The 21214-nt window shown below is 47.4% G+C and overlaps 1 protein-coding gene across 5 annotated transcripts in view; it reads left to right on the forward strand.

The window, feature by feature from the left end:
- tmem108 (transmembrane protein 108) overlaps positions 1–9400 on the forward strand; it is a 165228-nt gene extending 155828 nt beyond the window's left edge. For all 5 annotated transcript variants that reach the window (XM_067997558.1, XM_067997565.1, XM_067997571.1 and 2 more), the window contains one exon: positions 8905–9400. In XM_067997558.1, the coding sequence (XP_067853659.1) occupies positions 8905–9030 (126 nt within the window). In that variant the 3' untranslated portion in view covers positions 9031–9400. The remainder of the gene's footprint in view (positions 1–8904) is intronic.
- Positions 9401–21214: the final 11814 nt, after the last annotated feature.

Here is a 21214-nt window from a genome sequence, read left to right on the forward strand (position 1 = left end):
TTGCACTAGAGGGGGTACAGAGGAGATTTACGAGAGTGTTGCCAGGGCTGGAGAATTTTAGCTATGAAAAAAGATTGGATATGCTGGGGTTGTTTTCTTTGGAACAAAGGAGGCTGAGGGGAGGTTTAATTGAGATATATAAAATTATGATGGGACTAGATAGAGTGGATTGGAAGGACCTATTTCCCTTGGAAGAGGGGCCAGTGACCAGGGAGTATAGATTTAAAGTAATTGGTAGAAGGATTAGACAGGAGCTGAGGAGAAATTTTTTGATCCAGAGGGCGGAGGGGATCTGGAATTCACTGCCTGAAAGGGTGGTAGAGACAGAAACCCTCAACTCATTTAAAAAGTACTTGGATGTGCACTTGAAGTGCCGTAACCTACTGGGCTATGGACCAAGTGCTGGAAAGTGGGATTAAGCTGGATAGCTCTTTTTTGGCCGGCACAGACATGATGGGCCGAATGGCCTCCTTCTGTGGGGTAACTTTCTATGATCCAAGATTCTATGACCCCCTCATGTTTATTCTTCTACCGTTCTCATCAGTTTGCACTGGTTGATATTGAATTTCATTTGCTATTTCTCAGCCGAACTTCCCAATCCATTTAGACAGGATCACAGGAACAGGAGCAGACCATTCAGCTTCTCAAGCCTCTTGCACCATTTAATTAGATCATGGCTGACCTTTACCTCAACTCCATTTACCCACCATTGATCCATATCCTTTGATACCCTTGCTTAATAAAAATCTGTCGATCTTGAAAATTTCAACTGACCCAGCATCCGCAGTCTTTTGGGGGAGAGAATTCCACATTTCTTTGTGTGAAAAAATGCTTCCTGATTTCATTTCCGAATGGCCTGGCTCTAATTTTAAGATTGTGCCCTCTTGTTCTGGATATCCCACCGGAGGAAATAGTTTCTCTGTATCTACCCTATCAAATCCTTTTATCATTTTAAACACAAGAAGATGAGCCCTCAACCTTCTAATCTCAAGGGAATATAACCCAAGTTTATCCAACCTGTCCTAATAATTTAACACTTTAGGCCCTAGTATCATTTTAGTAAATCTGCGCTGTACCTCCAAGGCCAATATATCATTCCTGGGGTGAAGGTTAAGGAGAGATTTGATGGAGATGTTCAAAACCACGTTCAAAAACAGATTAGAGAACATGTTAGAATCATAGAACTGCAGCATAATTGAGTTTGTCATCAGACTCACCATGGATAAGGAGAGTACAACAAAGATTTAACTTGTTCAGTCATCTCTGGGTTGTTACACAAAACCAGATTGAAAGTTGTTTCCCCTCTCCTATGCTGCTTAACTATCTGGGTTAAAAAGCAATCCATGACCGTAAATCTACTTCTGCTCCCACTACTTTAAAATATCCCATGACAGTCATCTTCATGCTCAACTGTACCTTCCTAATTTGTTTTAACAGTTCAGCATCCATAGCCTCATTCTTACCCAGTGAGCCCTAACAGATCCCAATAACTATATTCTTTTCCTTATCCCTTATCCTATTCATTATGCCTTTACATTGCTTGTGCTAAATCCAGGATTAATTATTTCCTTTACCGTCATATCTTCTTTTGTACATAAAGCAACTCCTCTCCTGGCACATCTTCTCTATCCTTACACATCAATCCATTGAGCTGTACCCCTCACTCTGCATCCTTACTTCAGCACGATTCGGTAATACGTACAATATTACAATCCTTGTCAGCAGTATAGAGTTTCAGATCACCTTTTTTTGTTAGATGTGGGTGATGCTGGCATTTTTTGGACTCTGGGGGAATCAAGGGATAAGGAGATCGGGCAGGAAAGTGGAGTTGAGGTCGAAGATCAGCCATGATCTGATTGAATAGCGGAGCAGGCTCGAGGGGCCGTGTGGCCTACTCCTGCTCCTATTTCTTATGTTGTTATGCAAGGTTGCATTAATTGCCCATCCCTAGTTTGCTAAGAAGGTGATAGTGGGTCTTTGAAAGGGGCTTCCAGGGCGTCACACCAGTCCAGCCATCTGTTCCCCAACAGATCACCAGGATTGCTGAGGCGCCACCCGGGGAGAGTGGTAGTGGCACCATGGAAGACAAACCTGCTGTCCGCTCTCAGGATGACAGCATTCCTGCTCCCACCCCTGCCATTCCACCAGTGCTCTTGCTGTTGCCTGTCAGCCAGCCAGGCCAGACTACTGCAGCCCAGGCCGAGATGGTGCAGTTTGAAGCTGGGCCCTCTAGACCCAAAGCTGCTCGAGGTCGACTTCCAAGGCCATCTGCAAGCTCCCCAATTGAAGGTCAGCAGCCTCCCACCACCCATGCTGCAGCCACTGGGGGAAGCACCTCATAGGAGCACTAGGATAGGTAAAGGCACACGAACGACAGGCACTAAGGGAGTGCACGAGGGTAATTAGTTTCATTTTGTATGCATTATTTCATGATTGCATTGATAAATTTGGATTTGAATTTGCATTTGGTGGTGGTTTTAATTTCTGCGCTGAACTGAAGGAGGAACCAATAAGTGTTGTCAGAAAAAGGACGATGTGATGGCCAGTGAGAGAGGAAAGGTGAGGAGTGTGGGACTGTTGGTGAATGGGGAGGTGTTGTTGAGGTTACTGGTATCGCTCATTAATAATCTAATCATGCAGAGCCCTGGCAGAAAGGAACTGTCTACATTGTAGCCTCACTGCCTCTTCCTCTTGCACTACTTCCTCTTTTACTTCCTCCTCCTCCTCGTGCTCCTGCTCCTCAGGTTCTCGCCTGATAGGCGGTGGCAAGGCCTATTCCCTCATTATGGCCAGGTTGTGCAGCATGCAGCATACACCACAAATCTGGATACCCGCTCAGCTGAATACTGCAGGGCTCCTCCAGAGCGGTCCAGGCAGTGGAAGCATTGCTTGAGGATGCCAGTGGTCTGTTCTATAATGCTTCTTGTGGCAGTATGGCTCTCATTGTAAGCCTGCTTTGCACATGTGCACATGTTCCTGACCGGAGTCATGAGCCATTCCATGAGGGGCTAACCCTTGATGGCCAGTAGCTAGCCTTTGACTTGCCGTGCTAGTTGAAATAAAGGTGGAGTTGAGGACTGCCGCAGAATGAATGAATCATGAATGCTGCCAGGATAATAGGCATTCACCTGCACATTAAGGGAGTGGAATCCCTTTCTGTTGATGAATATGGCCGAGTTCACATGAGGAGCACGCATGGCAATATGTGTGCAGTCAAGGGCTCCCTGCACCCTGGGGAAGCCTGAAATCCATGCAAAACCTTTTGCTCGCTCCTCCTGCTTGTCTCTGGCAAGAGAGAATGAGATGAATGTTTCTCATTGTATAGAGAGCATCAGTGACCTCCCTTTTTCTGCAGTGCACTGCAAACTGCGAGATGTTGCTTATATCTCCAAAGGCAGCCTGAAAGGAGCCAGAGGCATAAAAATTAAGAGCCATGGTCACGTTGACAGCCACAGGCAATGCTGTCCTATGCAGCTTTGAGGCTGCAGTTGACAAATTCAGTCACAACCTCTTTAGCGAACCGCAGCCATCGGATGCACTAGTCGTCGCTGAATTTGAGGTAAGAGAATTGCTCCCTGAAGACCCTCCGCGGATATGGCCTCCTGCTGAGTGCCCTGCTCCTCCTCCTCCCTCTTCTAGCAGCTTGTCCTGCTCTGCGTGGCCTCTCTTCATTCTCCCTGTCATGTTCAATTCCCAGAGGAAGCACTACCAGGCCATTCATGTCTGGAAGTAACTTCTTTCAGCACAATATTTTAAATGACACAAAAAGGACTGCAAGACCAGCCAGCCCACTCCCTGTAGAGTGTTGAAACTCCAGCCAAGCATAGGAAACCTCCAAAAACATTTAGGGCCATGCAGCGCCCGTTGTTCCAGCGCTGCACGACCTCTCGAACATCCAAGATGGCATCTTGGCTGCGCGTTTCCAGCGTGATGTGTGCCGGACGCCAGCTTGGTATAGGAGTTAGCGCAGGCGCAAATACTGAACGCCAGAAGCATGAAAAGTAAGGAGAAAATGCGAGCAATCAATGTGCAACGCTGACTTAAAGTGATAGACACCATTTGGACCTTAACGCTCAACTCAACACACTGTCTTAACCTTGCACACCTGAACGTGTCTTCGAGTGCCTGGAGGACCCCCCCCCACCACCCACCATCAGCGCTAATTAAAGGGACCATTCAGGATTTACAGGTTAGTTGCTGGATTATTGCTTCTGGCTGCTGGTGGTGTAGGAAGTGTTTTTTGAAGCTCCCTATCATTACTGAGAGTTCCTAGAACTACATTTAAAAGTGGTTTGACAGGTACTGCCTTACGGGTCGGAAAGTTACAACCGTGGTTGAACAACATTCCTGGCAACCATGGGTGGTCTGCTGGGCTCCCACTGGGCATTGAGCATAACTGGGAGCATGCAGAGAGGTCACGCATATCAGGTCAATCTGGGAGGACGAGGAGGCGCAGGGCACTGAGCAGGAGGCCGTATCCAATGAGAGCCTTCCGGGACCAATTCTCTTACCTCAACATGACCGAGGAGGATTGCATCCGACGCCCGAGGTTCACCATGGAAGCCGTGACCGAGATCTGTCAACTGGTGCGGCCACAACTGCAGCCTCAGAGCAGGGCGAGGACAGCATTGCCTGTGGCTGTGATGGTCACCGTGGCACTGAATTTCTATGGCTCAGGAGCATTTCAGGCCTCTGCTGGTGACATGTGCAACATCTCGAAATATGCAGTGTACTGCTGCATAAGGGAGGTTACAGACGCACTGTACCAGATGAGGAACAGGTTCATCACCTCCCCTCTCAACAGAGACAAGCAGAACGAGTGAGCACGGGGGTTTGCTCACATTGTTGGCTTCCCCCTGGTGCAGGGTGCCATTGACTGCACACATATTGCCCTGCGTGCCTCGCATATCAACTTGGCCGTGCTCGTCAACCGAAAGGGCTTCCACTCCCTCCACGTGCAGCTGGTGTGTGACCACACGCATCAAATCATGGAGGTCGATGCCCACTACCCTGGGAGCAGTCACGATGCCTTCGTCATGCGGCAGTCCAACGTGCCAGCTATCTTTCACCCGCCTCGGCAAGTCAAAGGCTGTCTACTGGGCGACAATGCCTATCCCCTCACACCGTGGCTCATGACTCCGGTCAGGAACGCACATATGTGCATAGCAGGCATTTAATGAGAGCCATGCTGCCACACGGAACATCAGGAAGCACTGCATAGGCCTCCTCAAACAAGGCTTCCGCTACCTAGACCGGTCTGGAAGAGCCTGCAGTACTCCCCTGGGCGGGTGGGCAGATTCGTGGTGGTATGCTGCATGCTGCACAACCTCGCCATCATGAGGGACCAGCCTTTGCCACCAATGATTGGAGAAGACCCTGAGCCAGAGGTGGAGGAGGAAGAGGCTGAGGAGGAAGAGGCTGAGGAGGAGGAGGAGGAGGGGGTAGAGCTGGAAGAGGAAGTGGAGGAAGACGCAAGGGTGCAACAGTGACCACACGCCTTGCCTGGAAGGGCTCTGCATGCTCGCCTGATCTGTGCCGCTATCAATAATGTCAACTACATCCCCAACTCACCAACAGTCCTACCTTCCCCACCTTTCCGCTCCCACAAGACAATCAAATCGCCCTCCATCTGATTACACATTGGTTTCCCTCTCAGCTCATCGCAAAATAAAAACCACCACCAAATGCAAATTCAAAGTTACATTTATCAATAAATAAATGAAATTATGGAAATAGAACAGAACTATTCACCCTTGTACATTCCCTTAGTGCCTATTGTTCGTGTGCCTTTACCTATCCTACCTCTTACGAGGTGCTTCCCCAGTGGCTGGAGCATGGATGGTGGGAGGCTGCTGGCCTTCAATGGAGGAACGTGCAGATGGCCTTGGAGGACGACCTCGAGCAGTCTGGGCCAGGAGGGCCCGGCTTCAGACTGTACCTTCTCAGCATGGGCTGCAGCAGTCTGGCCTGGCTGGCCCATAGGCAACAACAAGGGCATTGGCGGAGTGACAGCGGGGGGAGCAAGAATGCTGTCGTCCTGAGCGAGGACAGCAGGACCGACTGCCATGGTGCCACTGCCACTCTCCCGGGGCGGTGCCTCAGCAATTCTGGTGATCAGCTGGAGAACGGATTGCTGGAGTGCTGTGATGCCCAGAAAGCCCCGTTCCACAGTGGTTCCGAGAGCCACAATAGAAAAGTTTGAGTTTCCATTGCAGCAGTCTGAGTAGCAACCATAGCTTGCAGAGCTTTGATGACATTGGTTTGTGCTGCAATGGATGCCACAACATCGGCCATCAGATGCTGCATCATGCTGAGTTCCACAGGTGTGCTGATGGAGGTGACCACCCGTTCCATGTTGGAAAGGATGGGCTCCAAGCTCTGCGCAAAGCCCTGCGCCAAGTTGGAGCTGGACTCCTCCATGCCCCTTGTCATTGCGCGCAGGCTTTCTGGCAGGCTTTCCAGTGCCCCAAGCATTTGATAGTGTACGCCCATTGGCCGTCTTCTGTAGCCTGGTCCATCGAAGTCCTAATCTGACTCCTCAGCAGCAGAACTATTGTGCGACCTCTCTCTCCGGCGAGCTGGCACCTGTGGTATCCGTTCCCCCCGCCCCAGTTCCTACGCACTTGAGCTCGGTGTCTCACCACGTGCAGATCCCTCCTCTAACCTAGCCTCTAAAGTACATGCAGTGTCAGTCTCTGAGCTGGTGGAAGCGAGTGTCAGATCAAGTGACGGTGTGGCTTCAGTGTCCTCCTCCTCCTCAGACGGTGCTGCCACGTGTTCAATGACAAAGGGAAACAGGTTGAACTGTGGAGCAGGGAGAGGAGCAAATAAGAGGTGTGTGCCGACAGCATCTGCAGCACGTGAGTCAGAAAAGATTATGGGAGGAGGTAGAAGTGGGAAACGAGAATGAGCATTAGATATGCAGAGGCCCCCTTCATCGGGACCTCCAGCCCATTGTTGTCACGGCTGCAGCGACGGCCCGCCCAATCTCCTCTAGGGGGTGAGGACATGTAAATGTCCCCATCCACCCTCAGGTCCCTCCTGCTGCCAGCTGTTATGCGCCACCTTCTCCTGCAAGACAAAGGACAGTGTGCCGGTGAGTATCCTGCAAGGTGTGTGGTTGATGTGCCTGTCATGGTCGATTGGCTGCCAGTGTGTGTGACCTGTGAGTGGCGGTTGTTTGGCTTGCAAGTGTGGTACTACGTGCGAGTGAGATGGGCAGTGTTTATTGATGGGTGGGTGATGGGGAGTGTGATCCGTGGAGCAGTGGCGCAGTTGCTAGGATGTGCCACTTGACACTTGCATTCACTCACCTTGACCACTTGTGTCAAATCATTGAACTTCTTTCTGCACTGCACCCAGGTGCATGGTGCCATGCTCCTGGTGTTCATCTCCTGGGCCACAGCCTGCCCATGCCTGTGGAGCTGCAGTCTGGAGGGTCTCCTGCCACCCTGCGGGTACATGCCTTCCTTTTGTCCACCCAATCCACCAGGGCCTCCAGTGCATCATTCGAGAAGCTTGGGGCCTTCTCTCGCGCCGGTCCTGCCATCCTTGCGGCCATCTTTCCCTCCTCCTAGAGGACTGTGCATGTCCCATTTAAAATGTGCACCTGCACCTTTAAGAGGTGCGCTGAGCACGCCCCATTTCCGACTCCCTCATTCTCATTGCAGCCTCCCAGCAGCGCAGGCAGCGCTGGTTGCCTAAAGATATCATGATAAGTAGCAGGCAGCTCAAAATTCACGTAGGGTTCATCGGGGCATAGGGTAATAATGGATCATGCTACCCGCGCCCGAAAGGGGCCCTATCGAATTTTTCCCTGCACAATTGCACCACCAGCTAGAATAAATAATCCAGCAACTAACCTGTAAATACTTCATGATCCCTTTAATTAATGCTGGTGAGTGGGGTCCTTCGTGCCATTTAACATTGTGTTCAGCTGTGCGAGGTTAAGACATGGCGTTGGATGAAATGTGGAGTAACAAAATGGCAGCAGTGGTTTCAGAGCAGCGTGTCACACTGATTTGCATCATAATCTCCCTACTCTCCATGCTGCCGGAGGTCGTTGGGTGCACGTGCGCAAACACCTTTACCAAGATGGCTTCCTGCACACTTCACTTCGGAAGCGTGTGCGCAAATCTCAGACGCTATTTTGAAACCTTCGGTGGCCATGTAGCGCCTAAAAAAATGCACAAAGCGGCCCAATTTAATCCCCTTATTTTCCAAGGAGTGGGTGGCCTCCTTATTCTTCCTACCAAAATGCACCACCTCACACTTAAGATGGGAGGTCATTGATGAAGCAGCTGTAGATGGTGGACCAAGGATGCTACCCCGATGAACTCCCAATGCAATGATTGGCCACCAACAACCACGACTATCTTTCTGTGCGTCATGTATGACTCTGGCCCTGGAGGGCTTTCTCTTTGACCCCCCCATTGACTCCCATTCCCTTTGAACCCCTCAGTTTCGCTGGGACTCCATGGTGGCATATTCAGCCAAAATGTTGTCTTGGTGTCAAGAGCAGCTACTTTCACCTCACCTCTGGCATTAACTCCTTACGTGTATGTCTAGATTTATTCTTAATGCTACTCGCATGAAGTGCTCATCTCAATTCAATATGAGATCTATACTGTAGATACTGGTTGGTATCCTTACTAATGGTAAGGGTTCGCCTGGGAACTCTGTACTCCCCAGGTGCAATGAAGCAGACAATCTATCCTAATAGGTCACACCTATTTCAATTCCTTGAGGAAGTCGCGAAATTAACAGAGAACATGATTCTTGCCTGCATAGAAATGGAAAAAGTTGCTCTGTACATGACAAATATTACAATATTTAAAGGCTGGTGTATTTTGAAATAATAGATAGGGATTTCTTATTTGAAAATGCTTGTTTTTATTTTTTCAGGACCATCTTTCTGAACCTCGATCCCCTCCGAATGGTGATTATGTAGACACTGGAATGGTCCTCGTCAATCCTTTTTGCCAAGAAACACTCTTCTCAGCAAACGCAGAGAGAGTTTCTCAGTTGTAGTCATGTGATAAAGAAACCTGAGTAAAGCTCTATTTACCGTGGTAGCTGTAGACAGTATTCATACCTCCATGTAAACCTTAAACAGCAAGCTGGCTCAGCCAACGGACCTCTTTTCCAAAACTTCACAGATCCTTTTTATATGTGTGAAGAAGACTTTACAAGACTGTGCTTTATAAAATAAAAGTATTTCTAAACAGACAACTATTTAACTACTGGTCTATTTGTCTATTTTTTGTGGTTCTTCTGGTTTTCGCAGGTGTGTTTTTTCACTGATGTAATATTTTGTATTTATTTGTTAAAACACTGTCATTTTAAGCAGCCTGTAATTAAAACTGTCATTGGTGCGTTAGGCCAGAACAATAAATGTGTTTGTGCTCAGTTCTACCAAGCTGAAATTAAAATCACTGAGAAATACAAACATTTTCTTTGATTGAATCATAGCAACATGTACATACACTTTAAATTCCACTTCACAGCAGGCCAGCAGGCAAAAGGCACAAAGTATGAAGCAGAATCTAGTCTCAAAGATCACTCTCCTCCCTATAGAACAAATCCACTAAAATTGTAACACTGTGTATATGTTGGCTCTGGGAATCTATTTATTCAGCAGTAAAAAAGAAAGCTTGATGGGAACCTACTTCTGGTGGGTCATCCATATAGTTCTCAATTTGTCTCAAAAGTGCATTTGGTTATTGTCTCTTGAGGTTTGCACAGGGAAATATAAAAATCCTGCTATTTGTAGTAAATACATTCAGAAGCCAGCAAGTGGCATTCCTTATACAAAAAAGGAAAATCAAAATGGTCTCTTCCTGCAAATATCACTTTTCTTTCTTAGTCTCTAATTCTTTGTGTTGCTCTGTTTTCCTGTTTGTCTTGCACACTTTTGCTCTCTCTCTCTGAATGGCTGTCACACTTCTCATTGTGATGGCACATCTGGTTACTCGTCAACTCTTTTCCACACTCTCATCCTGTTTGTGTAAGCCTCTTCTTCCATATGTGTGCCTTCTCTTCTGTCTCTTCCCATCTGCCTGCATAGCTTTCACATGTTACCTTACCCATCTGTTAATTCTCTATCTTCTAACTATTTTCAAGTCCAGGCTACATAAGATGGCAGCTGACATGTTCCAGGTTAGTGACGGGTAGTGGGATCAGGGAGGGAGTGCTGCTAGAACAAATGTGGACGAGAGACAAAGTGGGAAATCTGGGGGAGCAGGATGGGAGGTCTTGGGCCAGTAGAAATCCGGGAAATGGGGTGGTGGAGTGGGAGGAGTGGAATTGGCCTGAGATTGCCATGCAGGAGGTAGAGGATGGTAGGAGTTAAGGGAGGAGTTGATGGATATTCTATCAGCTCCTCAACCACCTGGTCCTGCTACCCACCTCCAACCAGCCTCGTGGTGACTACCATCTCATCACATACCTGGGCTTTATAAAAGGTGAAATAAAAATGCCAATACATTAGTAAAGAATGGGGTCTGGGAGACCTGATATTCAGTAGGCCCGGCCTGGGAAACTGGTGGGAGGAGTGGTGATGGGGGAAGGGTGGTGGTGGCAAGAGATAGAGCCATTTGTCAGGGAGATAGCTGGGGTAGGAGGAGTGCACTCAGGGGTTGGGACCTGTAAGCACCGGAATGGTTTGGTGTCTGAAGCACTGAGGGGGTACGGGAGCACTTTGGGGGTGGAGTAGGGCCTGGGAGCAGTCTGAGGGGAGGCAGTAACCTGAGAGCACTCAGGGAGAGGTCTGAAATCTGTGAGCACTTGAAGACACCCCAGTCCGTTATCACTCAGGAGAGCTGGAGTTTGGAAGCGTTCCAGGGATTTAGGGCTGGAAACACATCAGAGGAACCAAGGCACCCGAGCTGCCAGTGGTAGAAACTGTGCCCATGACCACACTAATAGCAGACCATGACTGCGGCCCAACAGCCATGGGCCTGTCGGGATGAGATAGAAGCCATGCGGGCAGTGGAAATAAAGGTTACAGCCACACCGGAGGTAAAAAAATCAGATGGCCAGGAGCAGAACTGATGTGCCTTAAACGCAATGCATCTAGTCTGAAGGGGAGTGGGTGGGGTGGGGGGGGGTTCCTGTGGCTATGCCAGAAATGTTGATGATGATCACATGCAGCTGACAGTACATGTCCAGAAGGCTGAATGCCTGTGTGGGAAGAGATAGGAAACTGAGGGGCACTGAGGTCTTGCATGTGCAGTGGCCAGCCCAAAAAATATTGGAACCCAAGGCCCAAATGAAAGGTATGAGAATGGAGCAAAAATTAGGCACAAAGCTCCTGAGAGAATGAAATTCCTGTGCAAGACAGAATAGCTTTAGGTATTTCAAGGTGCAATAGGTACGTTTTGTGATTTTGTGTTTCAGAATTGTTGATCTTTTATGTAGAATCTTAGAAAATTTACGGCACAGAAGGAGGCCATTCGGCCCATCGTGTCCACGCCGGCTGAGAAACGAGCCACCCAGCCTAATCCCACTTTCCAGCACTTGGTCCGTAGCCCTGCAGGTCACGGCTCTTCAGGTGCACATCCAGGTATTTTTTAAATGAGTTGAGGGTTTCTGCCTCTCCCACCCTCTCAGGCAGTGAGTTCCAGACCCCCACCACCCTCTGGGTGAAAACATTTTTCCTCATTTCCGCTCTAATCCTTCTACCAATCACTTTAAATCTCTGCCCCCTGGTTATTGACCCCTCTGCTAACGGAAATAGGTCCTTCCCATCCACTCTATCTAGGCCTCTCATAATTTTGTACACCTCAATCAAATCACCCCTCAGCCTCCTCTGTTCCAAGGAAAATAACCCCAGCCTATCCAATCTTTCCTCATAGCTATAATTCTCCAGTCCTGGCAACATCCTCATAAATCTCCTCTGCACCCTCTCTAGTGCAATTACATCCTTCCTGTAATGTGGTGACCAGAACTGTGCGCAGTACTCAAGCTGTGGTCTAACTAGTGTTTTATACAGTTCCAGCATAACATCCCTGCTTTTATATTCTATGCCTCGGCTAATAAAAGAAAGCATTCCATATGCCTTCTTAACCACCTCATCTACCTGTCCTGCTACCTGAAGGGATCTGTGGACATGCACTCCAAGGTTCCTCACTTCCCCTACACCTCTCAGTATTCTCCCATTGATTGTGTATTCCCTTGCCTTGTTTGCTCTCCCCAAATGCATTACCTCACACTTAGAGTTATACAGCACGGATAGAGGCCCTTCGGCCCATCGTGTTGGGCCGAAGGACCTCTATCCGTGCTGTATAACTCTTCTCTGGCCCATCACTTCTCTGGATTGAACTCCATTTTCCACTTTTCTGCCCATCTGACCAGTCCATTGACATCTTCCTGCAGTCTACAGCTTTCCTCCTCACTATCAACCACACGGCCTATCTTTGTGTCATTCGTAAATTTCTTAATCATGTAGTTATGTTATAAACATGATTTTCAACAGTGTATAGCGCAATGGGTGAGAAACCAACTGAAAGGACTTTGGAAAAAAATTCAGTTGCATTTATTGGAAATTTTTTGAACGTTAATAAGCATTTAAGTGTTTTTTGATTAGTTACTCTTTATGAATGTAAAATTCGAGTCAATCAGCATGCTTTGCATGAAATGGGAGCCAATTACACACTTTGGGCCCGATATTACCATGGCAGCGGGTTCGTGGCGGGGGGGCGATTCACGCATCGGGTGAAATCAGTCTGCCCCGAACGCAATCGCAGGCTGATTGGATCCACTTACCTCTTGTTCCGGGTTCCCCGCTGCTGAGCTGCGCGGCGGGCAGACTGCACATGCGCAGTAAGGTCTGTCAGCTGGAGGAGCTCTATTTAAAGGGGCAGTCCTCCACTGACTGATGCTGCAAGAAATAGGAAAAATTACAGCATGGAGCAGGCCAGGGGGAAGGCTGCTCCCAGGTTTAATGATGCCTCACTCCAGGTATTATTGGATGGGGTGAGGAGGAGGGGGAGGACAAAGATCTTCCCCCCAGCGGGCGGGAGGAAGCGGCCTGCCTCTGCCACCACGAAGGCCTGGCTCGAGGTGGCAGAGGAGGTCACCTGCACCACCAACATATCGCCCACCTGCATACAGTGCAGGAGGCGCTTCAATGACCTCAGTAGGTCAGCCAAAGTGAGTACACTCACTCATTCCCCTACACTCCGTCTGCCACATCACCGCCCCCACCCCACATCTCCTTCTGCACTGCCAACACTACTCTGTCACATCACCCCTCACACCCACTCAAACCTCATCCTCATCTTACCTGCACTTACTCACCTCGCCAGTACTCATCCCGCCACTACCACTCAACCCAATCCTCATACAATCTCATGGCTCTATCTCATACTCACCCTCTCATGCATCTCTTTCACAGTCAGCCTCACTCAACCTGCCACAGGGCATGCATCACATATGTGCAGTAGGCAGCGTAAGGCAAACGTGTCGTGAGCATGAAGGGGATGCACAAGGGTGTTTGAGGGTTTGTCATAGTTTTTACTTATATTTAATTTCTGATCAACTCACATTACATATTATATTATCACCACTACTGTCACGTCTTTGCGAATCTTGTCTGGTTTGTGCAATAATGCCCTTTCCTGAGGATCACAATGAAGACCCACAACTGATGCCACCCATTGTGTCACTGCAGAGTGGGTGTAGGTGTATTTGCAGGGCTCTTTTGTGCAGACGACTGAGAGACGTCGGTGATGTCCCCGGTGGCATCCTGGAAGGATGCGGAGGAGAAGTTGTTGAGGGCAGTGGTGACGTTGACAGCGACAGGTAAGAAGATGGTGCTCGGGCCAGCCGGGAGCAGCTCGGCATGAAGGAGGCTGCAGATGTCCACGACTACATGTCGAGTGACTCTGAGCCTCCATGTGCACTGCTGCTCAGAGAGGTCCAGGAAGCTGAGCCTCGGTTTGTAGACCCTGTGGCGAGGGTAGTGCCCTCTGCGACGCATCTCTTTCTGCCGTTGCCCTCCCTCCTGCTGTGCAGGTGGATGTGTCACAGCACTGTGTTGTGGAGCTCCACGTGTCAGAGGTGGACGGCGTGGCCGGCGAGGCTGGTGATGCTGTTCGCCCTCCGAGGAGGTCATGACTGCAGCTACGGCGGCCCCCATCCGGAAGATGTACATCTGAGGGGGTCCGCAAGGTAGGTAAATGTGTCTGGACACCGGGGTAAGTGTGCATTTGGTGAATTTTGTTGTTAGGAGGAGGGTGGTGGAGGCCAAACTTTGTCCAAAGGAACAGAGTGGCCTCCTGCAATGGGTGAGGGTCTCCCCCCCCCGCAACCTGTCAAATGAACCTTTGCAGCTGCCACAGGCTGATGGCTGCAACACGTCCATTTGAACTTGGAGTGTTTCCCCCAGTACGGGAAACAGTCCCAGTTGTTTGTAAAATCCCAACCCTCCTAAAATATCACGTTAATCAGGTCTGTAAACGACCTGAAATACCAAAATAAATACTTTAAGTGGCACCCCGCCGCCTTTAATTGCCTGCGGGAGTCCCACATTCGGGGGGCTGCGCGCGCCTGTCAGTTGGAGCCGGGCTCCCAACCCGCCCCGGGAATCCCCGATTTTTGTAGCCCCCCCGCCAGGAACGGGTGCGAAAATAGAGCCCTTTATGTCTACAGGCTTATCAGACATGTTCCCACCCGCTTTGGACACAATTTCTGGGGTGTGCTCTTCTAAAGTTGGCATTAAGGCATATTGGTGGTGCAATATGGAAGAAGATGCAGTTATTCCATACATCTGTTCCTAGACTCAGCTAAGTCTGTATGATAGCCATAAAGACGATTTGTCTGGTAAAGGATGGCTTACTTTGTGATGGTGAGAGGAGCTGGTGAAAGAAGCTTTGTGATTAGCTGGGGAGAACAAGCTGAATCTGTCAAGTTTATCCAATATTTCAGGGGGAAAATGTGTCTAATTTTTATGTTTATCAATTTAAACTTTATTTTCAAAAACTTTGGTAATATGGATATGTAAGTTCTCTATTTGCAATGATTAACATTCTCTAGCTTTTTGCCCTTTGTAAAAAAAGACCAGTGATTACCAATGGTGCTCATGGACTGTCATCAGAAAGGAAACAGAACAGGGCAATCCAAGAGACAAACAGAAATAGGGACTCAAACAAAAAGTTCAAATGCCTAAAATACTTATGAATACATCTTAAATATGAGCACATTTAAAGTAAAATAGTACAGCAACATCATAAGGAATGTATAGAAAAAAGAACATTATGGGCAGAGAATGGAGATATAGTTACAGCAAAGGACTTAGAGGTTTTTCTTGTGTGTTTATGGACATGACGTGGTAAGTAGCATGCTGAACATGCTTTAAAAAGAAAAAAAGAAACACTTGCGTTTATATAGCAGCTTTCACGACCTCAGGATGTCCCAAAACGCTTTACATCGAGTTACATCGAGTCTACAACAAAGAACCAGGCCATTCAGCCCAATTTCATCTCCCTCCCTATTTCATCTAACCCTATCAGCATACCCTTCTATTCCTTTCTCCCTCATATGTTTATCTAGCTTCCCTTTAAATGAATCTATATTATTCACTTCAACTACTCCTTGTGGTAGCGAGTTCCACATTCTTACCATTCTTTGGGTAAAGAAGTTTCTCCTGAATTCCCTATTGGATTTATTAGTGACTATCTTATATTTATGATCCCTAATTTTAGACCCCACAAGTGGAAACATTTTCTTTACGTCTACTCTATCAAACCCTTTCAATATCTTAATGACCTCTATCAGGTCACCCCCTCAGCCTTCTTTTTTCTAGAGAAAAGAGCCCCAGCCTGTTCAGCCTTTCCTGATAAGGATATCCTCTCAGTTCTGGTATCATCCTGGTGAATCTTTTTTGCACCCTCTCCAAAGCCTCTCTATCCTTTTTATAATATGGAGACCAGAACTGTTCACAGTGCTCCAAGTGTGGTCTAACCAAGGTTCTATACAAGTTTGACATAACTTCTCTGCTTTTCAATTCTATCCCTCTAGAAAAGAACCCCAGTCCTTTGCCTATTTTATGGCCTAATTAACCTGCGTCATTACTTTTAGTGATTTGTGTATCTGTACCCCGAGATCCCTTTGCTCCTCTATCCCATTTAGACTCTTATTATCCAAGCAATATGTGGCCTCCTTATTCTTCCCACCAAAATGCACCACCTGTTGAGATATGGGAAGGAAGGAGTTAAGTTGAAAATGTGCAGAAAGGACAGTTGGGATGTATGATAATATGTGTGTGATTAAATTAGCAGAAGACAAAGGCCCTGATCACCTCAGCAGTTGATTAAATTTAAGCAATTTGCGAAGTTAAATCCGTTGGGTAAAATGATAGGCAGACTCGTTCCTTGTCTCTTGTCTTGCCTTTATTTCAATGTTACTGTGCGATAAGAAAGATACAGTCAAGCCTAGGCACGAGCTCTTCAGACAGCACCATAGCTTTAATCGAATCATCTCTTTTTATACATTCAAATCTCCCGCTTATTTCCCTTAACTCCATGATTGGTTATAAGTTTGTGCATTGCCTTGTACAGTGCATCACCCTCTTTTCTGTTTGTGCTACCCTCGGTAGTCTCAGCTGCTCTCAGTTTGGACCTGTGGTAAATGAGTTTTCAAGCTGCTAATTTAATCAATTGCTGAGGTGATCAGGGCCTTTGTCTTCTGCTAATTTAATCACGCACACGTTATCATAAGAACATCAGAACATAAGAATTAGGAGCAGGAGTAGGCCAAACGGCTCTTCGAGCCTGCTCCGCCATTCAATTAGATCATGGATGATCTTCGAATTTAACTCCACTTTCCAGCCCGATCCCCATATCATGCTGTCCTTTCTGCTCATTTTCAACTTAACTTCTTCCTTCCCATGTTTTAACACCACCCCACACAGCCAATTAAGTACTTTTGAAGTGCAGTCACTGTTGTAATATAGGAAATGCATCAGACAATTTGCGCACAGCAAGCTCCCACAAACAGCATTATGATAATGACCAGATAATCTGTTTTAGGTGTTGATTGAGGGATAAATATTGGCCAGGAAACCGGTGAGAACTCCCCTCTCCTCCTCCTCTTCCTCCCCCTCTCCTCCTCCTCTGCGTCTCCCTTCCTTCCCCTCCCTTCTCCTTCCCTTCCTCTCCACGCCCCTTCCCTTCCCCTTCCCATCCCCTCTCCTCTTCTCCCCTCTCCATTCCTCCTCTCTTCCCCTTCCCCCTCTCCCATAGTTCTCTCTCCTTCCCTTCCTCCTCTCTCCTCCCCTTCTCTCCACTCTCTTCCTCCTATACACCTCCCTTCTCTTCCTCTCACCCCCGCCCCCCTCTCTTCATCCTCTCCCTTCCTTTTGCCTCCCCTCCATTCTCCTTCCCCCCTCCCCTCCCTTCCCTTCCCCTCCTCTCCCCTTCTCTCCACCTCTCCCTCTCCCTGATCAGTGTGCTTATAAAAGCCAAATGCAGCATTTGTGACCATGGGATCAGGTTCCACATTTACGCTGACGACACCCATCTCCACCTCTCCCCCACCTCTCTCGACCCCTCTACTGCCTCTGTGTTGTCAGGCTGCTTGTCCGCTATCCAGTTTTGGATAATCAATTACAGTTTCTAACCAGTTAAACATTGGGAAGACTGAAGCCCTTGTCATTGGCCCCCATCACAAACTCAGTCGCCTTGCCACTGATTCTATCCCCTCCCTGGCTGGACCAGACTGTATGCAATCTCAGCATCATATTCAATGCCACGCTGAGCTTTCGAGTTCATATTCTCCCCATCAAAAAAATCGCATACTTCCACCTTTGTAACATCACCTGTCTCCGCCCCTCCCACAGCCCACCTACGACTGAAACCTTCAGCCATGCCCCCAGAGTGAGCAGGCAGTAGAAACTCTGGGTAGAATTGAAGAATAGAAAAAGATGTAAGACTTTGGTTGGAGTTGTCTACAGACCTCCTGATAGCAGCGATGAAGTAGCAGGATGCATAAATATGGAGATCAAAGAAGTTTGTTGCAAAAGCAGAGTGGTTATAATGGGAGACTTTAATTTTCACATAGACTGGGAGAAGTAGAACAGCTCGCGACCCAAAGGCAGCGAATTTCTTGAGTGTATTCGAGACAACTTTCTGGAACAATATGTTCTGGAACTAACACGAGGACAGACCTTACTAGATTTAGTGATGAGTAATGAACCTGAATTAGTCAACAATCTAATGGTGAAGGAACACCTAGCTAACAGTAACTATAACATGATCGAATTCAATATTAGGTTTGAGACTTGTTAAATACTTACTTTGTAACATTCTTCACAGTACAGGATGAGGATAAAGTAGCAGAGATACGAGGGAAACTAAAACTAAATTAAGGGGATGATCTTACTAGATTTAATATAAGTAAAAAAACGGTAATGGAGGAAATAATGGCCCCAATATTTACGGGGAGACAGGGAGGGAGCGTGGGCGTGTCTCAGCGTCCGGGAAACCCAGAAATCCCAGGAAGGCAGAGGCCTTGCCGAATTTAATGGCAGGACCTCATTAGAATTTTGTTACTCTGTTTCCCGTCGGGCAGCCGGCCAGATTGATAGGCTAACCACGACCCTCTCCCACCTGTCGTGGTGGGGGGGGTAGTTTTAAAATTCTCCCCAACGAGATTAAAGACACATAAATCTCCAGAACCCAATGGTTTCCACTCCAGGACATTAAAAGAAGTAGATGAGGAAATAATAGATGCTTTAGTCATGATCTTCCAAAACTCTCTCGATTCAGGAATTGTCCTCTTGGATTGGAAAATTGTCAATGTTACTCCATTATTTAAGAAGGGTAGGAGCAATAAACTAGGAAATTATAGGCCTTGTAGTCTAACGTCTGTTGTGGGGATGTTATTAGAATCTATTATTAGGACAGAGTGACTGAGCACTTGGACAAACATGAACTGATCAGAGAAAGTCAGCGTGGATTTGTAAAGGGTAAGTCATGTCTGACTAATCTAGTTGAATTTTTTGAGGAGTTAACAAACGTGGTAGATAAGGGAGTGTCTATGGATGTTATTTATATGAACTTCTAGAAGGCATTCAACAAGGTCCCGCATAAGAGACTATTAACAAAAATGAGAGCACATGGGATTGGAGGCAACCTACTGACATGGGTAGGGAATTTGTTAGGAGGTAGGAATAATTGGCAGGATGTGACTAGCGGTGTCCCCCAGGGAACTGTACTGGGGCCTCAGTTTTTTACTATAAATGATTTAGATGAAGGAATAGAGAGCCGTATATCCAAGTTTGCTGACGCCGTCAATTTAGGTGGCACAGTAAATAGTGTAGATGGGAGCAGAAAGTTGCAAAGGGATACTGATAGATTAAGTGTGGGCAAAACTGTGGCAGATGGAGTTCAATGTGAGGAAGTGTGAGGTCATCCACTTTGGACCTCAGAAAGATAAACCAGAGTATTTTCTAAATAAGAACACAAGAATATAAGAAATAGGAGCAGGATTAGGCCATATGGCCCTTCGAGCTGCTCCGCCATTCAATAAGATCATGGCTGATCTTCAACCTCAACTCCACTTTCCAGCCCGATCCCCATATCTCTTAATTCCCTTAAGGTCCAAAAATCTATCTCAGCCTTGAATATACTCAATGACACAGCATCCACAGCCCTCTGGGGTAGAGAATTCCAAAGATACACAACCCTCTGAGTGAAGAAATTCCTCCTCATCTCAGTCTTAAATGGCCGACCCCTTATCCTGAGACTATGCCCCCTAGTTCTAGACTCTCCAGCCAGGGGAAACAACCTCTCAGCATCTACCCTGTCAAGCCCCCTCAGAATCTTACATGTTTCAATTAGATCACCTCTCATTCTTCTAAATTCCAGAGAGTATAGGCCCATTCTACTCAATCTTTCCTCATAGGACAACCCTCTCATCCCAGGAATCAATCTAGTGAACCTTCGTTGCACCACCTCCAAGGCAAGTATATCCTTCCTTAGATAAGGAGACCAAAACTGTACAGAATACTCTAGGTGAGGTGTCACCAAAGCCCTATACAATTGTAGTAAGACTTCCTTACTCTATGGAGAATGGTGAGAAGCTTCGAACTGTGGATAAGCAGAGAGATTTAGGGGTCCAAGCACAGAAATCACAAAAAGCTGGTGAATAGGTACAAAAAATAATTTAAAAGACTAATGGGAATGTCAGCCTTCATCTCGATCGGGCTGGAACACAAAGGGGCGAAACCTGTAAATTAGGGATACCTAAGGGACTTGCATCAGGTGTCCTTTATTTACAGGTGTCCTTATTTTTAAACTGGTCATTGTATGCACAGTAAACCGGATGAGCCAAATATCCCGAGATTGGCTATATCTCCTGCAGCGTTCCCTCTTTCTTTGCCCTCACCTGAGATCATGCCTCATTTTGGAGCTCTGCCAGTGGGATGTGATTTCAGTTCAATTTCTGTTCATTGGGTTTCCCAGTTCACTGCCATCCCGGGGTCATTTTCCATTGAGGGAGGAATGTTGTGATCTTGGGATTTGTTGGCAGCCTGTACAGGGCGAGGTGGCTGCTGTAGGGCCAGAGTGCCTGGGCTTTTGTGGAATGGGGAGTTCTTTACCCAGCATCCATGGCGGCAAAGAAACCCTGAGGTAGAGCCGTGCAATTCAATCCCAGAGATAGAGCGGTTTCTCTGCCACTATGGATGCTGGGTAAAGAGATCCCCATTCCACAAAAGCTGTTTCTTTTACCCACTGCCGCCTCACGCTGACCTGCGTGTCTCGTGTAAACGAACATGGTCCTTTGCATGCTGTCCGTAATTCATAATTTGCGAGTGTCAGTGGTTTCAAGATGCAGCTTGTATCAATTACAATGTAAGTTATGTGGGACTGTCAATAAGTGTCCATTTTTTGCAGGTGTCCATTTTTTGGGGATATCTGTTTGTACAGATCTCACTGTACGTACAATGGATACCTGCTGCAGTATCCATTTTCTGAGACGAGGGCATCAGTGAGCTATGAAGGAAAGAGCGTGCTCTTGTGGCAGAAAATCAGTGTTGCAGTTCTAGTTCCAGTTATTTACAAGGGCTTCACAGTGATTTTGTGCTGATTCAAATTCAACTTTCCCACCCCTTCCTCAAGGAAAAAGGAAAACAAGTCTTGTGAAGTTTTCAACTCCTGTGGATGTGCATTAAAAGAGAGTGAACATCTTTTAGCACTGCTCTACTGCTGAG

The sequence above is a fragment of the Heptranchias perlo genome, chromosome 2 (assembly GCF_035084215.1).
Source record: "Heptranchias perlo isolate sHepPer1 chromosome 2, sHepPer1.hap1, whole genome shotgun sequence".
NCBI classification, from domain to species: Eukaryota; Metazoa; Chordata; class Chondrichthyes; order Hexanchiformes; family Hexanchidae; genus Heptranchias; species Heptranchias perlo.